The 19,783-nt window shown below is 37.5% G+C and overlaps 2 protein-coding genes across 3 annotated transcripts; one reads left to right on the forward strand and one right to left on the reverse strand.

The window, feature by feature from the left end:
* The first annotated feature begins 8,156 nt into the window (after positions 1 to 8,156).
* On the forward strand, positions 8,157 to 10,719 carry LOC103928124 (pentatricopeptide repeat-containing protein At5g02860-like). Its single transcript, XM_048588131.1, is given in 2 exon segments — positions 8,157 to 8,650; positions 8,653 to 10,719. Coding segments are annotated over 2 exon segments (2,481 nt in total). The 5' UTR covers positions 8,157 to 8,236.
* Positions 10,720 to 16,559: 5,840 nt separating this feature from the next.
* On the reverse strand, positions 16,560 to 17,879 carry LOC125479101 (zinc finger SWIM domain-containing protein 7-like). 2 transcript variants are annotated; one of them, XM_048588133.1, is made up of 4 exons: positions 17,726 to 17,879; positions 17,520 to 17,625; positions 17,079 to 17,186; positions 16,560 to 16,899 (listed from the first exon to the last, which is right to left on the reverse strand). In XM_048588133.1, the coding sequence occupies exons 1-4, from the start codon at positions 17,809 to 17,811 to the stop codon at positions 16,798 to 16,800; spliced, it is 402 nt and encodes a 133-aa protein (XP_048444090.1). In that variant the 5' UTR covers positions 17,812 to 17,879; the 3' UTR covers positions 16,560 to 16,797. The 2 variants fall into 2 exon arrangements, with proteins under 2 accessions (XP_048444090.1, XP_048444089.1); XM_048588132.1 differs by having other exon boundaries at positions 17,520 to 17,631; positions 17,726 to 17,828.
* Positions 17,880 to 19,783: the final 1,904 nt, after the last annotated feature.

A 19,783-nucleotide genomic window follows, 5' to 3' on the forward strand; every position in this document is an offset into this window, starting at 1 on the left:
CTACAATCATAGGGTTTTAATTTGAGTGTTAGAATATTTGACATCAACTGCTCCAAACTTACTGTATCTTTCCATGAAGTAAAGTTTCACAAGGTTTTTGAACGAATCTGTAAGTGAGGTAAGAAGAAAGAGGCCTTTGTCTTCTTCAACATCAACTTTCGCAATTGATCCAAGCATCCTTGCACATCTTCCATTTCTTCAGGCTTCCATTACTCTCCTCTGCAAAAGTAAAACCATCTCTCCTATTAAATTTCTCAACTGAAAATTCCATGGTGAACAACAAATATGGACCTCTAACGAACCAAAGCCCCCAACGATGCTCTAATACCAATTGTTGGGCTTTGGCCAGTCAGTGCGAGATTCTGATTACAACCTCACCAAAATACAATACCACAGTTTAACAGAATAAATTACAATAAATAAAGACATTGAGAGATTTACGAAGTTCTGCAAAATCCTGCCTACGTCCCTAGAAAGATATTGCTTTTCACTATGAGAATAACTAGTGCAAGATATACTTGAGTTAAATCGACATAACCCAAACCCAAATCCTTTGTACACCCACTCACAAAATTTTCCCAAGAGCTCACTCTCACTCTCTGTTTTCGCTCATCTGTGTTCTCCGCCGAATGCTTATACAATGCATGAATATTACCTTCACTTATAGGCATACACCAAGAATTATGCCAACAACCAAGACCAAGAAAATCTTAAGTTCACATGGCATGTTCAACACCCCTTTGTTGTACCTAGCCTATAGAGTGCAACCCTTTTTTCCATTTGCCATTTAATGCATAGAAAAGAAAACATGCACAATTGCATGCAAGAAAACACAAGGTAAAGACTTGCTTGCTTCCAACTTTGCTTGTGGCAGTTACCATGTATTCTCTTGAACGAAGACTTCCATGCCACAACCGAAAGCAAAACACAAAGTCACAAATGGATGCTGCCATTTCCTTGTAGCATTCACAATGTTATACACATGCAAAATTGTTGCCAACTCATAAGTATATGAGCCAAACACAACATTGACTTCCTCAACTCTACCTGATGACGAATCTATTTGAGTATTTACACACTCAAGGTGGAGTGTTCAGATATTATATTAAAGTGTGATTGTGTAAATCCTAGATTAGATTTGGTACTAGTTATTCTCTCCCTATCACGACTGTATTTTCTTGGAAGATAAGGATTCTTCTCCTCCTTTATTACTGGAAATAAGGGCACTGCGTAGGGAGAATAACACACCCTTCTACAACCCTCACTACAACACATTTCTCTCTTTCTCTCTCTTTGCTGCGCCCCTCTCTCTCTCCCTTGACAGATTAAATAAGCCGCAACATAAGATGGATTGTTAGTGAATATATCACGATGGACATTGGGATGGTAATAAATTGCTACAAGTCTTAGAGGATAATATCGTTAAAAAAAATTGTAGTATACCATTACCTACTCAGGGGAGAGAGATGTGATGACTTGGGGCAAATCTACAACTTGGGTACAGAATGAGATTAAGAACAACCATCCGAGACAGAGTCTTATAGGTAAACCATGGAAACTGAATATGCCCCACTAGATTAAGAGTTCGTTTAGAAGTGCTTTTAAAATGACTAAAAGCACTGTTGGTAAAAATGTTTTTGAAACTAATCCTTAGTAAAAATGCAAGTAAATTCTGGAAAATCACGTAAAGTGCTTCCTGCAAAAAGAATATATAACTGGTGCTTCTATTATGATGCTTCTTCCAGAAAACACTTCAAGTGTTTTTGGAACAAAAAAATATTATCTAAAAACGCTTTCAGTGAATGAACTTGTTTATATCCTGTTGTTTTGCTAAGAATGCTTGGTCTATATTAGGGACCTCAACCCAAATGCAAGCTCGAGTATACATAATATTGTTAATTGACTAAACCAATTACCTGCTAAAGATAATGATAATATGTCCCCTTTAAGTAAAGCTTTGCTTGTATGTTAGCAGATCTGGAATGAAAGAAAAAACCCAATATTTAGAAACATTAAAGCTCATCCTGCAAAAGTTCATATGAGGGCTTATGTCATAGGTAAAGAGTATCATTAAGGTAATGTAAAAAATAATTGGAATTTGTTAACCAAGTTCAAAAGATAATAAAATGGATGCCTCCCAAGCCCAAATTACCTAAATATCAATTTTGATGGTTCAGTAATTAATCAAAGAGCTGCAGCTAGTTTTGTCATCCTAGACGACCATAAAAATGCCCTATTTTGGCTGGGACAAGAAGCCTGGGGAAAAATACGTTTTCGGGTTGCATAAGCTATTGGACTTAGAGATACTCTCATTATGGCTTGGAACTGTGGATTTCGGAATGTATTTGTTGAAGGTGATTCCAAGTTGGTCATTGATGTTATCGAAGGGAGATCTGGTATTCCATGGACGATCAAGAACAATATTATGGATATCAGAAGTATGGCCATTATTTTTCAAAGCATCTCATGGAAGCATGTATTTAGGGAGGCTAACTTTCATGCATGCAATTACTAGTGTAGGATTCAGTAGTCCTAATATTCTTATTTGGGATTTCACTATTCCCTCTATTGCCGTCTAAGCTCTAAACTTTGATTGTGGTGCAACTGGCTGTATTCGGGGTTTTTCTATTAATTAAGTTTTCTTTTCTTGATAAAAAAAAATACCCTTTTCCAAATGAGTAGAGTTGTACAAAGACAACTAATGGCTAGAGTGAATGGTAAAAGCAATTCAAGTGCCTTTTCCTTAACCTTGTTCTTGCCCTCCTCAAATGAATGGACTTGCTATGAGAGATGAATTGAACTTCAACAAGTACTTAATGCAACTTATATATATATATATATATATATATATTAAATAAGAAGAATTGTTATTAGCACTCCAAAAATCTCATTTTACACTCCTCACAAGTAGTATTTTTCTTTCTAATTTAAGTATTTATTTTTATTTGCCCCTAGTACTACGGTTTAGTGGTATCACTCTTTACATGTAAGTGAGAGATCTTAAGTTTGATTCTTGCCAAAGACGAATGTGAACCATGTTATTGCTAGCCCATTGTGAGGCTAAGCCAACATTCCTCGCTTTTAGTGTAAATAATAACGTTTAGGGTAAATTACACAAAACCACCTCAACTATAGGTTGAACCACAATCTCATACCTCATGCTTTAAAAATTACAATGTTATACATCATCTTACGAATTTGTTACAATGTTATACCCCTGTTAACTTTTCTGCTAATTTTTCTGTTAAATGCTAAAATGGCAAATGTGGGCCCATATTTTCCTGATATGGATGAGTTCGGATCCTCTTTGTGAGGATCTCGGAGATCTGTGAATCGTGTTCGTTCATCGTACATCGTGCAGTCAGAAATCATTTTAAATATTTTTATTTAAAAATAAACATAAACACTACTTGACAAAAATTGATTGCACGATGTACGATGAATGAACATGATTCACGAATTCCTAGGATTTTTACCAAAAGGATCCTGTTGGGATATAGGAAAAGAGATCATCTTCAGATCTCTTCCACCAAGACCACCGGATCAAATGATCCGGACCTTCTAAATTTTATCCAACGGCTTACTTGTTTTGACCCCTTAAAAGTTGTGATAATTTTTGGCTGTTGGATGAAATTTGGAAAGTCCGGATCACTTAATTCAGTGGCCTTAGTAGAAGAGATCCGGAAATAATCTCTTTCCAGGATATAGATGTCTAGTTTAAGCACGTAGACCAAAAACTAATAAAAACATTAAAAGGGTTGCGCTCTCTCTCCTCCCCACCTTCCTACTGTGCACAGTTTGCACCTCAGTCCTCTCTCTCTCCTCCCATCTTTGTTCTTCAACTTGATCAGCCGCAAAATACCAAGAAAAGGAATTTTTTTTTTAAGAAAAACTAATGAAAAGAGTTTAAAAACTTTTGAGTTTTAATGATAAGGACAAAATAAAGGGTAAAGTGAATAATACCAAGATTGACCTTTTAATGTAAACATGTAATTTTTCGTTAAAATGAATAGTATCGAAAATTTTTCGTTAAAGTTCCAAATTTTTTTTGTTTATCTTCCAAAATTCCTTGGAAATGAATGCCCTTTTGCTTGGAAATGTCACACCACACCTCTCTGCTCTCTCTCTCTAAAAAACTTAATCAGAGAAAAAACCACATCCCAAAATCCGGTTCCGAGCTCCAATGTCTAAGGACCCAGCCCAGACTGACCTGGAAACCATGCCGTTCTTCGAAGCTTTCAAGAAGTTCAAGGGTTTGAAGCCGTTGGAGGCTTGGAGCAGTGTTTGAGTGTAATGGATTTTTTTCCAGTGTTGTGTGATCCTGTTCCTAGAGTTGTGGCCAAAGGGTTTCGATTCCCAGGCTAATCAAAGCGGTTCATGTGGTTGCAAAGTAAAGAGTTAGGCTAGGGCTGGAGGGTCGAGTTTGTGGGAGAAGAGGATGGTGGGTTAAGGATGGGCAAAATACCCATGGGTTTGGGTAACCACGGTTACCGTCCATTTAAAGTTCACTATTATGGTTATGGGTAACCGTTTAGACGAACAAACGGTTATACCCATAACCGTTTATCCGTGAAATTTAAATGAGCGGTTATAGGTATTACCCACGGTTATAACGGGTATCCATCGATTATGGGTGCTACCTGTGATTATAATGGGTAACCATTTACCCATTTACCCATTTAATTTAATATACGTAAAATTCTATAAAAATAAATAAATAAATAAAATAAAAACCCTAAATTTTCAATATGTCCGCCAGACTCAGAGTTATGGTAATTAAGTGGTGCTTTATATCAGGTTTGCATATGTTCCATGCCCATATAATGTCGAGACACTTTCTACTATAATGAGAGATTGCTTATCAGAGTGGAATATTGATGGTAAGTAGTCTGCTCTCACAATAGATAACTGCTATACAAATGATGCCATGATTAAGGATATAGTGACATATTGCAAGCTTTCACTTGTTTTAAACGGAGAATTACTTCATATGCATTGTTGTGCTCACATAATTAATTTGATAGTTAAAGATGGATTGGATGTGATTAGGGATAGTATTGAGACTATTCGGAATAGTGTTGCATATTGGTCTGCGACAACAAAAAGAGAGGAACAATTTGTTGAGATAGCTCAACAAATGAAAATTAAGTTCTCTAGGAAGTTAGTCCTTGATCATAGGTGGAACTCGATGTATGTGATGCTTACCACTGCATTGGTATATAAAGATGTATTTCCTCGTTTAAAGCAGTGTGAGCCCTCATATAAAAATGTTCCAAGTGAAGAAGATTGGGCGAAGACTAACATGATTGCTGAAAAGTTGGAGATCTTTCACCAAGGTATTGTTTGGTATGCAGACGGGACGGGACGGGACGGGACAGGACGGAACGGAATGGAGCGGGAGCAAAGATGCCCTCGGATGGAAACAAGGAGGAAGAAGAAGGAGACGGAGAGGTTATAGTTTTGTGTTCCACGGATGTGGAACAAGTCGTTCCAAGGGGGTGAGGTGGAACGAAAATTCACCCAAAACTCGTTCCACCTGTTTTAGGCGCACCAAACGTGGGACGGAACGTCTTGTCCCACTCTGTTCCGTCCCGTCCTACGTACCAAACGGTACCCAAGTGACTGAGTTATTTTCTGGGATCAAGTATCCCACATCAAATCTTTGTTTTCCAAATGTCTGTCAGATTAGGATTGCAATCTGTAAGTGGCTTGAGTTTGAACATGTTGAAGTTAAGTTGCTGTTAACAAAGATGTCAATCAAGTTTGAAAAGTATTGGCATAAAATTCATGGTGCTATGGCAATTGCAGCTATTCTGGATCCAAGGTTCAAGATGAAATTGATCGAGTATTATTTTTCTCTTATTTATAAAGAGAATGCTTCATCAGAAATTGAGAAAGTCTTAGACTTGGCTGTTAAGTTGGTTAAAGAGTATGAATTGAAGCATAGACCTGGGCTTCAATCTTCTGAATCTTCTTCTTCGACTGATTTTCCATCAGAGTCCTGTGATTTCAGAGTTGGTGATCATTTAACATCTTATGACTAGTTGGTTATAGATTCTACCATTGGCAATGAACAATCTAACTTAGACCTATATTTGGGAAAGAAAGTCTTGCCTAGAACTCAAAATTTTGATATATTGTCGTGGTGGAAGACAAATGGGATTAAATATCCTACTTTGCATCAAATAGCTAGAGATATTTTGGCTAATCTTGTATCTACAGTAGCTTTAGAGTCTTCATTTAGTACTGGTGGTAGGATTATCAGTCCACACCGTAGCCGACTTCATTCAAGCAGTGGAAACACTCATGTGTTCTCGAGACTGGTTGTGGAGTCAGATGCGATGTACTTATTGTAAAATTTCATATAAATTATGTATATGTTCAAAAATTTACTATTTTAGCCTAATTTTAATTTTTACTATTGATCCAGATTCAAACTCTACTCCTCATGTTGAAGATTCCTCATTCGGTGATGATACTGATGTGAATGTGGTAAAAACTAATCTTTATTTTTGTTTTTTACTTTGGAGTTATTGGTGATACTAATTCAATTTATGCATATGGGTGTGTGACAAATCATAGATTGTAAACCTTCTGTTTATGCATATTGATGAATGGTGATACTAACTCAATTGATTTGGTACTTCGCTTTTGTTTGCCTTATTTTTTTTCTTCCTGATAATTGAGTGAACAATGTAAACATTTTGTAATTACTTACCTCTGTTGGATTCATGCTAATTGGTGTTGGTGTTCCTAAATGGGATACTAATTCAATTTATACTTTTCTTTTGAAGGCCTCTTTTGGTGACAACAAGTAGACGAGACTTTGTGACTGAACGTGCTAAAACATTAGTGTTTGAAAGAGTTTAGTTTCGAAATATTTTGGAGCTTTGAATCATCTAGTATTCAAGATAATGACTATATTTTGTTTTTAGAAGCTTTACTTTGTAATCATATGGATTATAATTAAAGACTTATTTGGGCGTAGCAGAAAAATATCCTTCATAAACCATTATTTCAATTATTGAAATTGTATGAGGATTTAAATAATTAAAATAGGGAAATGCATACTAAAATGTACCTATAACGGTGTTTAATTGTTAGAAAACGAAAATTATAACAAAATTTTCTTTTGTAATTTTCAAGTTGCTAAAAGAAAAAAAAAACATGTAGACGGGTGAAAAATGGGTAAATGGGTAGAAAAAGGATAAACGAGTTCAAAAATGGGTAAACGGTTATGGTTAAATGGGTACATTGTTACGGGTATGATTAACCGTTTTGGTTATGGGTATGTGTATAACCGTTTATGCAATTAACCAACGGGTAAACGATTATGTGGGTATGAACATAAATGGTTATGCATAACTAATCGCGGTTACTCATCTACCATAACCGTTGCCCATCCCATTGATGGATGTGCTTGAAGAGGACAGAATGGTCCCCACCATCAAATAAAGAGAAAAGAGGTAAGAGATGAGCCACCGTTAAATTGAGAGAAATGAAGGAGCGAGAGGTCTATGGAGAGGATGAGCAAAGAGATCGAGAGAGATGGACTGAGATCAGTGAAATCTAGAGAAGGCAGGAGGTGGAGCTCGAGATGGTGTTTGAGGGAAGTGAGGATCAAGATTTGGAGTGGTAAGGGAAGCTTTTTGCTAGAAATTGGGGATTAGGGTTCTTGAGAGGGTGGTGGATTTTTGGCTGGGGGCACGGGCAGCTCATGAACTTTTTTTTTTATTTTTTTTTATTTTTATTCTTTCATTTTTTTTTATATTTTGTTTAAAATTTCCTTTTATTCCACGTGGAGGATTCATACCAGCGTAGAGTTCAGTTAGGCGAGAAGTGGACCACCATCATCATTTAATAGAAAAATTAACAGAAAATTTAACAGAGATTTAACATTGCAATAAATTCGTAAGTTGATGTATGACATTAAAATATTTAAGATGAGGTATCACATTATTATGTGAACCAAAGTTAAGGTGCTAAAATGTACTTTACCCTAACGTTTTAAGAAAAAAAAGAAAAAGTATTTCTTTTCATTTTAACAAAGTCCTCACTCCTCATTCTCCAATCCATGTCCAGAAAAGGTTAGCAAAAAAATCTTTATTTTTTGTCAAACAAAAAGAAAATATCACGATTTTCCCTCGAAGATGAAGGCCAAAGCCAACAAAATTGTACCAGAAGTCTCACATCAAAACCCAGCCACTAAACCCAAAACCTTCTCACTCTATCCCCAATGGCAGAGCAAATGGCTCTCCCTCTTCGCCTTCCTAACCCACCTCCCTCCTCCAGACCCTTCTTCCAAACCCACCACCAACCCCAAAACCCAGCCACTCCCCCACCGCCACCGCCGCTTCCACGTCCTCCACTGCCTCCCATAACCCCTCTCCTCCAAGAGCTCCTTCTCCACCCAAACCCCTCCACCCCACATACCCAACTCCCCACTTCCCCTCCCACCCTCCCTAGAGCTCGCACTCGCATCGGCAGGTCACGCGACTCCAACCGCGGCAAGCCCTGGTCCCACCACCGCCTCTCCTCCCAAGGTCAGCATATCCTCCACTCCTTTCTCGACCCACAGTTCGATTCCTCCGAATTAGGTGAGAAGCTTGTTGGTTTAGTTGAATTGCATAGGGATGAATTTGGGTCGAGCTTGGCTCTCTGGCTTTGGATTTACTGGGTATTGTTAAAGGTTTAGGCTTTCATAAGAGATTTGACTTGGCTATTAGTGTTTTCGAGTGGTTTAAGAAACGTGAGGATTGCGATTTGGTTTTGAATGGCTCTGTTGTTGCTGTGATTATTAGTATTCTGGGGAAAGTGGGTCGGGTTTCGAATGCAACTTCGTTGTTTCAGAATTTGCACAATGAAGGCTTTTCTCTTGATGTTTATGCTTATACATCTTTGATTACTGCTTGTGCTAGTAATGGGAGGTATCGGGAGGCGGTTTCGGTGTTTAAGAAAATGGAGGAAAAGGGTTTTAGGCCGACTTTGATAACTTACAATGTGATTTTGAATGTGTATGGGAAAATGGGTATGCCTTGGCATAAGATTAGAGCTGTTGTGGAGGGTATGAAGATTTCTGGGATTGCCCCGGATTCTTATACTTATAATACGCTTATTACTTGTTGTCGGCGCGGGTCTTTGTATTTGGAGGCTGCTGAGGTTTTTCAGGAGATGAAAACAGCTGGGTTTGTACCTGATAAGGTTACGTATAATGCGCTGTTGGATGTGTATGGGAAGTCTCAGTGGACAAAGGAAGCAATGGAGGTGTTGAAAGATATGGAGTTCAATGGGTTTTCTCCAAGCATTGTGTCTTACAATTCGTTGATATCGGCTTATGCAAGAGATGGTTTGCTGGAGGAGGCAACAGCCTTGAAAACCCAGATGGTGGAGAAAGGGATTAAACCCGATGTTTTTACCTACACCACCCTTTTGTCAGGATATGAGAAGGCTGGGAAGGATGAGCTGGCAATGAGGGTTTTTGAGGAGATGAAAAGTTTTGGTTGCAAACCAAACATTTGTACCTTTAACGCCCTTATTAAGATGCATGGTAACAGGGGAAATTTTGCTGAAATGATGAAAGTTTTTGAAGAGATCAAGATATGCAAGTGCACCCCAGACATAGTTACTTGGAACACACTTTTGGCAGTGTTTGGCCAAAATGGGATGGACTTGGAAGTTTCGGGAGTGTTTAGGGAGATGAAGAGAGCAGGGTTTGTACCCGAGAGGGATACTTTCAACACTCTAATCAGTGCATACAGCCAGTGCGGTTCTTTCGACCAAGCTATGGCTGTGTATAAGAGAATGCTAGAAGCTGGTGTTACTCCAGACCTCTCCTCCTATAATGCTGTTTTGGCAGCACTGGCGCGAGGTGGGCTTTGGCAACAGTCTGAGAAAATGCTTACGGAAATGCAGAATGGTCACTGCAAACCCAATGAGCTTACATATAGTTCTCTGCTCCACACTTATGCCAATGGCAAGGAAATTGAGCGCATTCATATTCTTGCTGAAGAAATATACTCTGGTGTAATTGAACCCCACGTTGTTCTCTTGAAGACACTTGTTCTCGTCTTTAATAAGAGTGACCTTTTGGTGGAAACAGAACATGCCTTCTTGGAACTGAGAAAAAAAGGGTTTTCACCGGACATAACTACCTTGAATGCGATGCTATCAATATATGGCCGGAGGCAGATGTTTTCGAAGACAAGTGAGATTTTGAAATTTATGAATGAGATGGGGTATACTCCTAGCTTGACAACCTACGATAGTATGATGTATATGTACAGCCGCTCAGAAGATTACGAGAAATCAGAACAGTTTTTGAGGGAGATTATTGAGAAGGGTATAAAACCTGATATAATTTCATACAACACTGTTATTTTCGCCTATTGTAGAAATGGTCGTATGAGAGAGGCTTCACGGATATTCTCAGAAACGAGGGATGCTGGGATTTCTCCAGATGTAATCACTTACAACACCTTTGTGGCAGGTTATGCAGCTGATTCACTGTTCAAGGAAGCTATTGATGTGGTCCGCTACATGATTAACAACGGCTGCAAACCAAACCAGAACACGTACAACTCCATTGTAGACTGGTACTGTAAGCATAATCGACGGGACAATGGAGTTAAGTTTGTCAATAACCTTCTCAATCTTAATCCGCATATTTCCAAGGGGGAGGAGTCCAGATTACAAGACCGTATCAAAAATAAGTGGTTATAGTTAGTTCTTCCTCTATGAATGGGGTTGTTGCTCAATTGGCATAGTTTTAGCGTCGAACATTTATATACATCAAGTTGTTCATTACCTCTTGCTATGCTCATGTTATATATATTTTGTTCGGCCATGGAGACGGGGAGGATGTAATCTCGCTGTACATGATTTTGTTGTTTCTCCAAAAGGCTAGCGTACCGGAGAAAATTAACCTATATATTAAGTCCATTTCAATTTTTATGGCCTGCAGCATATGTTGTAACAATGAGCTAAGATGAAGCAGTGGGATGCTCGGTAACTTTTGAGGTATGTACAATTAACTCTTCCTCATCAACCAAACCTGCCAGTAACTGCAGCAGCTTTGTTAACTTTGATAGTTAGGTTGTGAAAATTTCAGTGCTGTAACAATCTTTTGTATGATCAAAGGTTAAACTTTTCTATATGGGATTTTGGAGTTTTATCCAAGGTTATAATTAAACCTTGTAAAAGGAATCTTATACCATCAATTACAAATCTAATAATGTATCTTCCTTATCATTTGCTTTCTTATCTGTTTATTAGCCAGTATTAAGTTTTGAGCGATGTTATTTGTAGCACATTTATTGATCACATTGCTTAGGTGAGTTTGGATGAATAAGATGCTTTCTTTCAAGTAATATGTAGATATGGTTGCCCTTGTAAAACGAATCTTATACCATCAATTACAAATCTAATAATGTATCTTCCTTATCATTTGCTTTCTTATCTGTTTATTAGCCAGTATTAAGTTTTGAGCGATGTTATTTGTATCACATTTATTGATCACATTGCTTAGGTGAGTTTTGATGAATAAGATGCTTTCTTTCAAGTAATATGTAGATATGGTTGCCCTTGTAAAACGAATCTTATACCATCAATTACAAATCTAATAATGTATCTTCCTTATCATTTGCTTTCTTATCTGTTTATTAGCCAGTATTAAGTTTTGAGCGATGTTATTTGTATCACGTTTATTGATCACATTGCTTAGGTGAGTTTTGATGAATAAGATGTTTTCTTTCAAGTAATATGTAGATATGGTTGCCCTTGTAAAACGAATCTTATACCATCAATTACAAATCTAATAATGTATCTTCCTTATCATTTGCTTTCTTATCTGTTTATTAGCCAGTATTAAGTTTTGAGCGATGTTATTTGTATCACGTTTATTGATCACATTGCTTAGGTGAGTTTTGATGAATAAGATGCTTTCTTTCAAGTAATATGTAGATATGGTTGCCCTTGGAATTACAGGTAATCATGCATATGACTTCATCCTGTGCATAATTGCCTACAATTTGGCCCATTGCTTTGGTGAGAAAATGAGTGAAGAATAAGGCCGTGTTTGGTATTACCTTTTTCCGTAAAAACTGCTTTATTTTAAAGTTGAGCAATAAAAAAGTGAGATAAAATTAAAATATCTGGCTAATTTAAAAAAAAAAAAAAATGTTCTTCCAATAGCAACTTTTAAAAGCAACATGTAAGTTGTTTTAATAAAAGACAGAGTTGAGCCCTTTAATGAATATTTCCAATTCTCGTAATATCCTTATTTGTTTTTAAAAATTTACATTGTTTAATCTTCTATACTCACTTTATCTCTTGGAGAACAAAGTGATTGCTATCACCTACTACTACAAATACTAACTTTAGATCACCACTACCATGACCACCACCACCATTACAACCACCATCACCACCGTCGATATTGTTGCCGCCACCGTTGCCATCACCACCATAAACTACAGTTGCCACCACAACAACAAACACAACCACTACTCTTACCACTATTGTTACCTCACTCTAACCACCACATCTCATTATTGGCACCACCACCATACCCTACCTTTGTAGCTGCCATCACCACCAGCGCCACATCACCATCACTGCCCTTACCATTGCTATCATCACAACCACACCCACTACCATGTCAAATTTTGTCATTATATACAATTATATCAGTTTTACATTAAAATTTCCCAAACGTTTTTACACGACTTTTTATACTTACCACTTTTGAAAGTACAATTTATCAAGCGCTAAATTGCTTCATTTACAACTGATTATTCTTAAAGCACGGCAAAAACAGTTAAAACAACATAGCAATTCCAAACTGGCTTAAGAGTAGAATTTTTATTCGACATGATTAGGAATATACCATAAAACAAATAGCACATACCTGTATTTGATTCACAGTATCTCTAATATGGCTTGTATGAAAAATACGAGACTAGCTACAAGCAATTGTTCGTTGCTCAATAATACTAGAATCATCCATATATTTGGATTAGTCTACCGTATGTACTTTGTTCCGATTAATTACAATTCGTAGATAAGATGCAGCCGAAACATTTCTTGAACGAGTTCATAAAGGGAAAAAATAAATGCACATTTTTTAAAACTTTCACATACTTGTTAATGTGACATCCCACATCGCCCAGAGGAGTGATCCTTATATGTATATTCTCATCCCTACCAGCACGAGGCCTTTTGGGAGCTTACTGGCTTCGGGTTCCGTCGGAACTCCGAAGTTAAGCGAGAAGGGGGCTTGAGCAATCCCATGATGAGTGACCCACTGGGAAGTTGCTCGTGAGTTCCCAAAAACAAAACCGTGAGGGAATGGTAAGCCCAAAGCGGACAATATCGTGCTACGGTGGTGGAGCGGACCCGGGAAGTGATCCGCCCCTGGCGGGGATGTGACAAATTGGTATCAGAGCCTAACCCTGGTCGTGGTGTGTGCCGACGAGGACGTCGGGCCCCTAAGGGGGATGGATTGTGGCATCCCACATCGTCCAGGGGAGTGATCCTTATATGTATATTCTCATCCCTACCAGCACGAGGCCTTTTGGGAGCTCGCTAGCTTCGGGTTCCGTCGGATCTCCGAAGTTAAGCGAGAAGGGGGCTTGAGCAATCCCATGATGGGTGACCCACTGGGAAGTTGCTCGTGAGTTCCAAAAAACAAAACCGTGAGGGAATGGTAAGCCCAAAGCGGACAATATCGTGCTACGGTGGTGGAGCGGGCCCAAGAAGTGATCCATCCCGGGAGGAATGTTACAGTTAATCTTGTCATTTTTTTTTTGTTTAATTTAATAAATCTGATGATCGGAAATAATTAAAAAAAAAAGAAAAAAGAGTAAATTGTCGATTCTCTTCTCCAAACATTCACATAGCTTTCGATTCTCCCTCCCCCAATTTTATTGGAAAATTAAGAACTCGAACTAATTTTTTAGCCAATTTCTCCTCTACGGTGAGTTTTTCATATATTTCATTGAAATTTCAAGTAAATTAGAAGCATGTGCACAACAAGTGACAATTCTTTATGGGTAAAAACGTCATTCAGCAAGCCCTTCACACGATATACCCTCTTCAATCGCATATTTGCAGAGTCCCCTCTTAGAAATCTAGGGTCTTCATGCGATTTGCAAGGTGGGTGTTCACCGAAACTTGGGCAAAATTGACGTTGCCTTTGTCGATTTCATAGTTAGTTGATGGTGTATTCGACAAAATCAGTGCAAAAAGTTTTGAGAGTTGAAGATCTGGAGGTGCGAAACGGGGGGGAATCGTCCAAAGTATTGCAAGTATATTTTATCCCTTTTGTAATTGTTTGTTTAAGTGGTAGATGCCGACTTTACATGGTTTTTTTTCTCTTCTGTAGCTTTGTACGAGATTTCTTTTTGGTTTTCAAATGGTAGTCAAATGTATATGTGGTCTTAAAGAAATTATGACTTGATGTGATCTCGCTTTTTCGTGATGATTTTTTGTGGCCTTACTTTTCAGCAATGTCCATTGTGGTTGTCTGTATTTCTCTGTTGCTGCTATCGTTTATGGTAACAGATTTGTACTAGTAGCTCTTGTGCGCTTGGCAGTTGTATGTTTGCTCTTGTGGTTGTCGTTTAGAGGTTTCCTCTTATTTGTCTATTTGTGTAATTCACTTCAGATCAATTTATTGGTCACTGAAGCTATGTACCCAATGACACCCTTGTAATGGTTCGTGTTGATTAATAAAATACACTATCGTTTCTGTAAAAAAAAAATAAAAAATAAAAATTATGTCCATATCTGCGCATTGGTTCAAAGTAAATTGTTTGAGATGTATTGTGATGGGATCTCAAGATGACTGAGGTCTCATTTTTATTTAAATTGCAATAAACTATTGTTAACATCATTGATTTACTTCAGGGTTTAGGAGGTAAGCAAGATCAAGGTGAAACTCAATCTCAAGTTCCAATTCAAGCACAATGTCAAGGACGACCTAAATGGGTGAGGGTACGACACTACAAAGCAATGAAGTTACAAATAAGTTCTTCTGGTAAAGATAGGTGATGAAGTGCTAAGATAAGACGTCAACCACGGGATTGTGCAAGGTGAGGCTCTGCCTTTTCCCTAGAATCCACTCCAGGTCACAGAGCTCTCAACTGCGTTGTTTAGGTTCCCCATTTTTTGTTTTGTTTTGCTTTTGTTTTTTTTTTTTTTTTTTTTTCCGTCTTAGCTTTCACCTTTCCAAGTTGCTGCTTCTACATTACAACCTTAACCTTACGCAACCATCAGAAATGAAAATGGGTTTAGGTACAAGTTCCCAGCTAAACGAGGAAGGCCATGGAAAGTGTAGTTGATCTCAACGTGTCATGCACATGCTCTCATTTAACGGAAATATGGATGTAATATATGAAAAACTAACGGTGGGGGAAATCAGCTAAAAAAAATTTTAGTTTGAGTCCTTAATTTTCCAACAAAAAAATTCAGGGAAAAATTGAGAGCTAAGTGAAGGTTTAGAGGAGAAATCAGCATCTTACTAAAAAAGATTAGACCCAAGAATAGAGGGGGCGTTGGGGGTGTGAAGGTGCAATGGCACAGGGCTTCAAATTCCTTAAGGACCCCAAAATTTTGGTCATCCTATATTATATACGAGTATAAATTTTCTAATAAAAAAATTATTAGTTGAAAAGAAAAATCATCATCATATAGTTTTATCTGTATTACAATTAATTAAGTGGAGCTTATACTTAATAGGCTTTTTAGTCAAAATGGAGATTTGCATAACTTCTCACTTTGGTCCCTGAGATTTGAAATCAATAGAAATAGTCCATGAGTTTGTCAACCATCAATCATTTTGGTCATTCCATGAAAAATCTCCATTAAATAAGGCTAAAATGATAAAATACCCTCAATTTTTTTTAATTCATTTGGCCCATTGTTTATTAAATTGATGGTATTTTCGTCATTTTGATCCTTATTTAATATAAATTTTCATTGAATGACCAAAATAATTGATAGTGGACAAATTCAAGGACCACTTCTATTGATTTTAAATCTTAGGGACCAAAGTGATGAATTTTGCAAATCTTAGGGGACATTTTGGATAAAAAGCCTACTTAATATATTAATTTTCCACTTTTTTATAGCAATAAAAAAAACTTGTATATTACATTCTTCCACTTTTCTTTATCAATAAAAAACTAACTTGTATGTTACTTTCTTCCACAAACACAAACGTATTTCTGCATCTCTCTTCTTGTCGTGCTCCAGTTTTCATGGATGAACCCTAATCGCAGTTGCAGATTATTAAATTAGTAAGAGTGAGATGCTGATTTCAATTGAGTTTGGATATTGGTTATGGAATTCTGTATGAATGTATTGTCTAAAAAAATATTTTTAAGGAGGACCTTTTTATTAAATCGCACTTAGGCCTCCAAAATATGAGAAACGGTCCTGCTCAAGTCCACCGAACTGATATGACAACAAACCAATCCCAAAACCAAAATAAGGATAAATCATTAGCCAAAGAAATAAAGAAAACCGGAAAATTTGATGTGAAAGTGATGAGTAAATTCAGGTAAAGGGAAACTATTTTGCGTGGTATATAATATAGGTGAACGAAATGGTTAATATTTCATAGACTGAAGGTACAAAATCAATAATTTGATACACTTGCTATACCATGATGGATTGGCTACACGAGACGATATATACACTCGTGATGTTAAACAGGAAGCCATGCAAAACAAGTTCAATTGTGACCTGTTGTTGCAGTAGCCAGTATGTATTCTTCAAATCTTTGGATGTCCAATTCTATCAGAGTTTGGAAAGCAGTAAAGCCAGCTGCTCATCAGAGACCTTAACTTCAATGCATGCTCCCAATGATGCAGCAAGTCTTGCAGCTAACTGATGCTTACACTGGACAACAAGAAGCATAACAAAAATAAGAACGCTTTCGAACTTTTTTCGTTTTTTATTTTCAGAGGAACTTTAGAATGGATGAGCGAGTTTGGATCCCCCTCCCCGTAGTTTAGATTAATTAGAACAACGCTCGAATCGATCGAAAATTGGATGAGCAAGAGAGGAATCTCACTCACACAAAGCTGCTCTCCTCTGTTCACAATGTCATAGAAGAATGAATAACAAGCACAATACTGCTCAGCAAAACACAAGTACTCCTCCTTCCTCTGCGATTCTCCGACGACCTAACCACACAACGTAAATTGAGAATTGGGATTTCATTTTTCACTTCACGTCAAATAAATTTACAATCATTTAGCCCGAATGAACATGATTCATATCCCAGATTTGATTTCCATGAATGACAAGGTTTCTTAATCTTTTTGGCTAAACAAGAACATAACAAATAATTTTCTGCCCAAATTCAAGCAATGTTCATCCAAATTCCAAATTTTCAGATAAAATTTAGCCCAAATTTCAACAAATTTTCATCCGAAATTGTGTCCAAGCTACTAAATCCAGTTGAAAACAAGTATGCAAAACAAACCCAGAATTTGATTTGATCAAAAATTTCAAACCTGAAAGATGGAACGACCACTGGGCTCACCCAAAACCCTCTTCACACCTCTCTGATCCACTATCCTTGTTGCTCTCTCCAAGTTCTTCCCAAACAAGAAATGCAGGCTGAAGCTTTCCCAGCAACCAAACACTCAATAACACAATTGGAACAATTAATTCAAACGAAATTAAAAGGAAATTTGAAATGGGATGAGTGGAGACTAACACGGAGAGCTGATCGTCGGTGACTGAACGAGTTGATTCAATCGCCTTCCACACTGCCTCTGCAACCAAGCTACTTGAATTGCTCATCTCCCACCTTTTCACTCTCTACAAAAGAGGGGTTTGATGGTAGAGTTGCTTGAGCAAGGAAAAGAAGTAGGGTTTGTAGTACCTGAATCTGAATGGGTTCCCTAGAGAATGTTTGACTAGAGCTACTGGCATTCTGTGGGGATGAAGCATCCTTTCCACACGAATGAACATTTTCCACTATTTTTTAACGCGGGCAGATTTCGCTTGTGAATTTTATCAAGTTATTGTTGTGAAAAAACTAAAACTTGTTTCAGCCTTATCAGATTATGAATGTAATTATGTAAATCCTATTATATTTAATATATCTTTTAGATTAGCTATTGGCTTAGTTATTTTCTGCCAATCAAATTCTTTTAAAATAAATTAAGTTATTTGAAACGACTATGAAGCATGAAAACATTCTTTATGATGGATGAACCTCTACATTTATATTTTCTTTCCGATATATATATTGTATATGTTCATATAATTATCAATATATATACATATTCGTATTCGTGCATTACGTAATTATAAAATCGCTATTTGGAATTTGTGGGTCAAAGAATCGAAAGAAAATATAAGCAAATTTGGGTTTTTCCAAACCCTAGAATTTGAGAAAAAAAAATCTAGGAATTCACGCCGAAGATGTGAGCAAAGCCGCGCTGGAATAGACGGCAACCCCTTTTGGACATAGTTGTGCTCGGAACCCAAAGCCCACTTACCTGGGCTTCTCTCTTTGTAGATCTCGGCCCGCATACTAGCAAGCTTTTTGCTTTGCTGGGCTTCCTCTTGACCCACCTTCAATCAGCCTCCAGCAGTTGACTGGGCTTGTCTTCCTAATTTTTCCCTTGGCTCGCATTGTAGCAGCAGGCCTACTGCTGTGGATTTGTTTTTTCCTTTTCTCCCGCCCCGTGACTGTAGCAAGCCTGCAAGCTTGGTTTTGCATGTTTTAGGCAGCCTCACACAAGGCCAACTCGCAGCTTGCAGGTGTTTAGCTTTGCAGATTTGACAGCAGCCAGCAATCCAATGCTGGGCTGCCTCTTTTCTTAGCCCAAAGCCAATTTTTGGTTGTTTTTTTTCAACCGCACCCATATTTTTTTGGTGCCCAATTTCACGGCCTTAACCAATTTTTAGGGCTTTCCTTTTGCATGGCCTGCAACCATCTAGTCCAAAATATGACCTAAAATTTTGTAATATTTTGCTTCTACGATCGACCCCGAATGGTCTCGGTCTATTGAATTAATTAAAAGTAACTAGCAGTCCATTAAGCTGACAAGACATCCAAAATTATGGGCCTTAAGCCCATTTTTGACATCAACGATTCAATATTTTATATTTTTGTTTGAATTGTTGACACCTTTTCGTAGTCCTGACGCATTCACACTGGAGTTCCTGAAGCAACCTAAATCCACTACACTTAGTTGTATATTGTATTTTGTGTTCTCATAGGTACCTCCTTTTATGAACTGGAAGTTCATAACTAAACTCGAACGTATAGTTTCGAATTTAGTGCCCTTGAAATCCGTAGTTTTCATAAAACAACACACCCATGAAAATCTGACGTTTTTCATGTAAACCATGTCTTAGAACCCGAATGTTCTAACTTTGATACTTATGGATGTTCATTCTCATAACACCAATCACAATCTTGTTCCCTCCATTCAATGGATTGTCGAACCATGACAAGTTCAATTTCATTGATTTGGATGTTTCTAACAGAAACCACTTTATGTGGGTACAAAACATGAATCTCCACTTAACTATCAAGAAGTTGAGAAACCATTGAAGCAATAATGGCATGGAAGAGCTAAATAAGCATCCGCCATGATCTTCACCCGAAGACTTATGCTCGAAGCATAACAAATGGAAGTACCTCCTTAACGAGGATTCCATGGCTCTTTGGCTCGATCCTACGGACCGTCTAATGAAAGATATTGCCTAAAGCACACCGTGATTATGTCCATGAATAAGTACCATTCTGAAGTTTATA

The sequence above is a fragment of a genome, unplaced genomic scaffold (genome assembly GCF_019419815.1).
Source record: "Pyrus x bretschneideri cultivar Hongxiangsu unplaced genomic scaffold, Pyrus_bretschneideri_v1 Contig276, whole genome shotgun sequence".
Taxonomy (NCBI): Eukaryota; Viridiplantae; Streptophyta; class Magnoliopsida; order Rosales; family Rosaceae; genus Pyrus; species Pyrus x bretschneideri.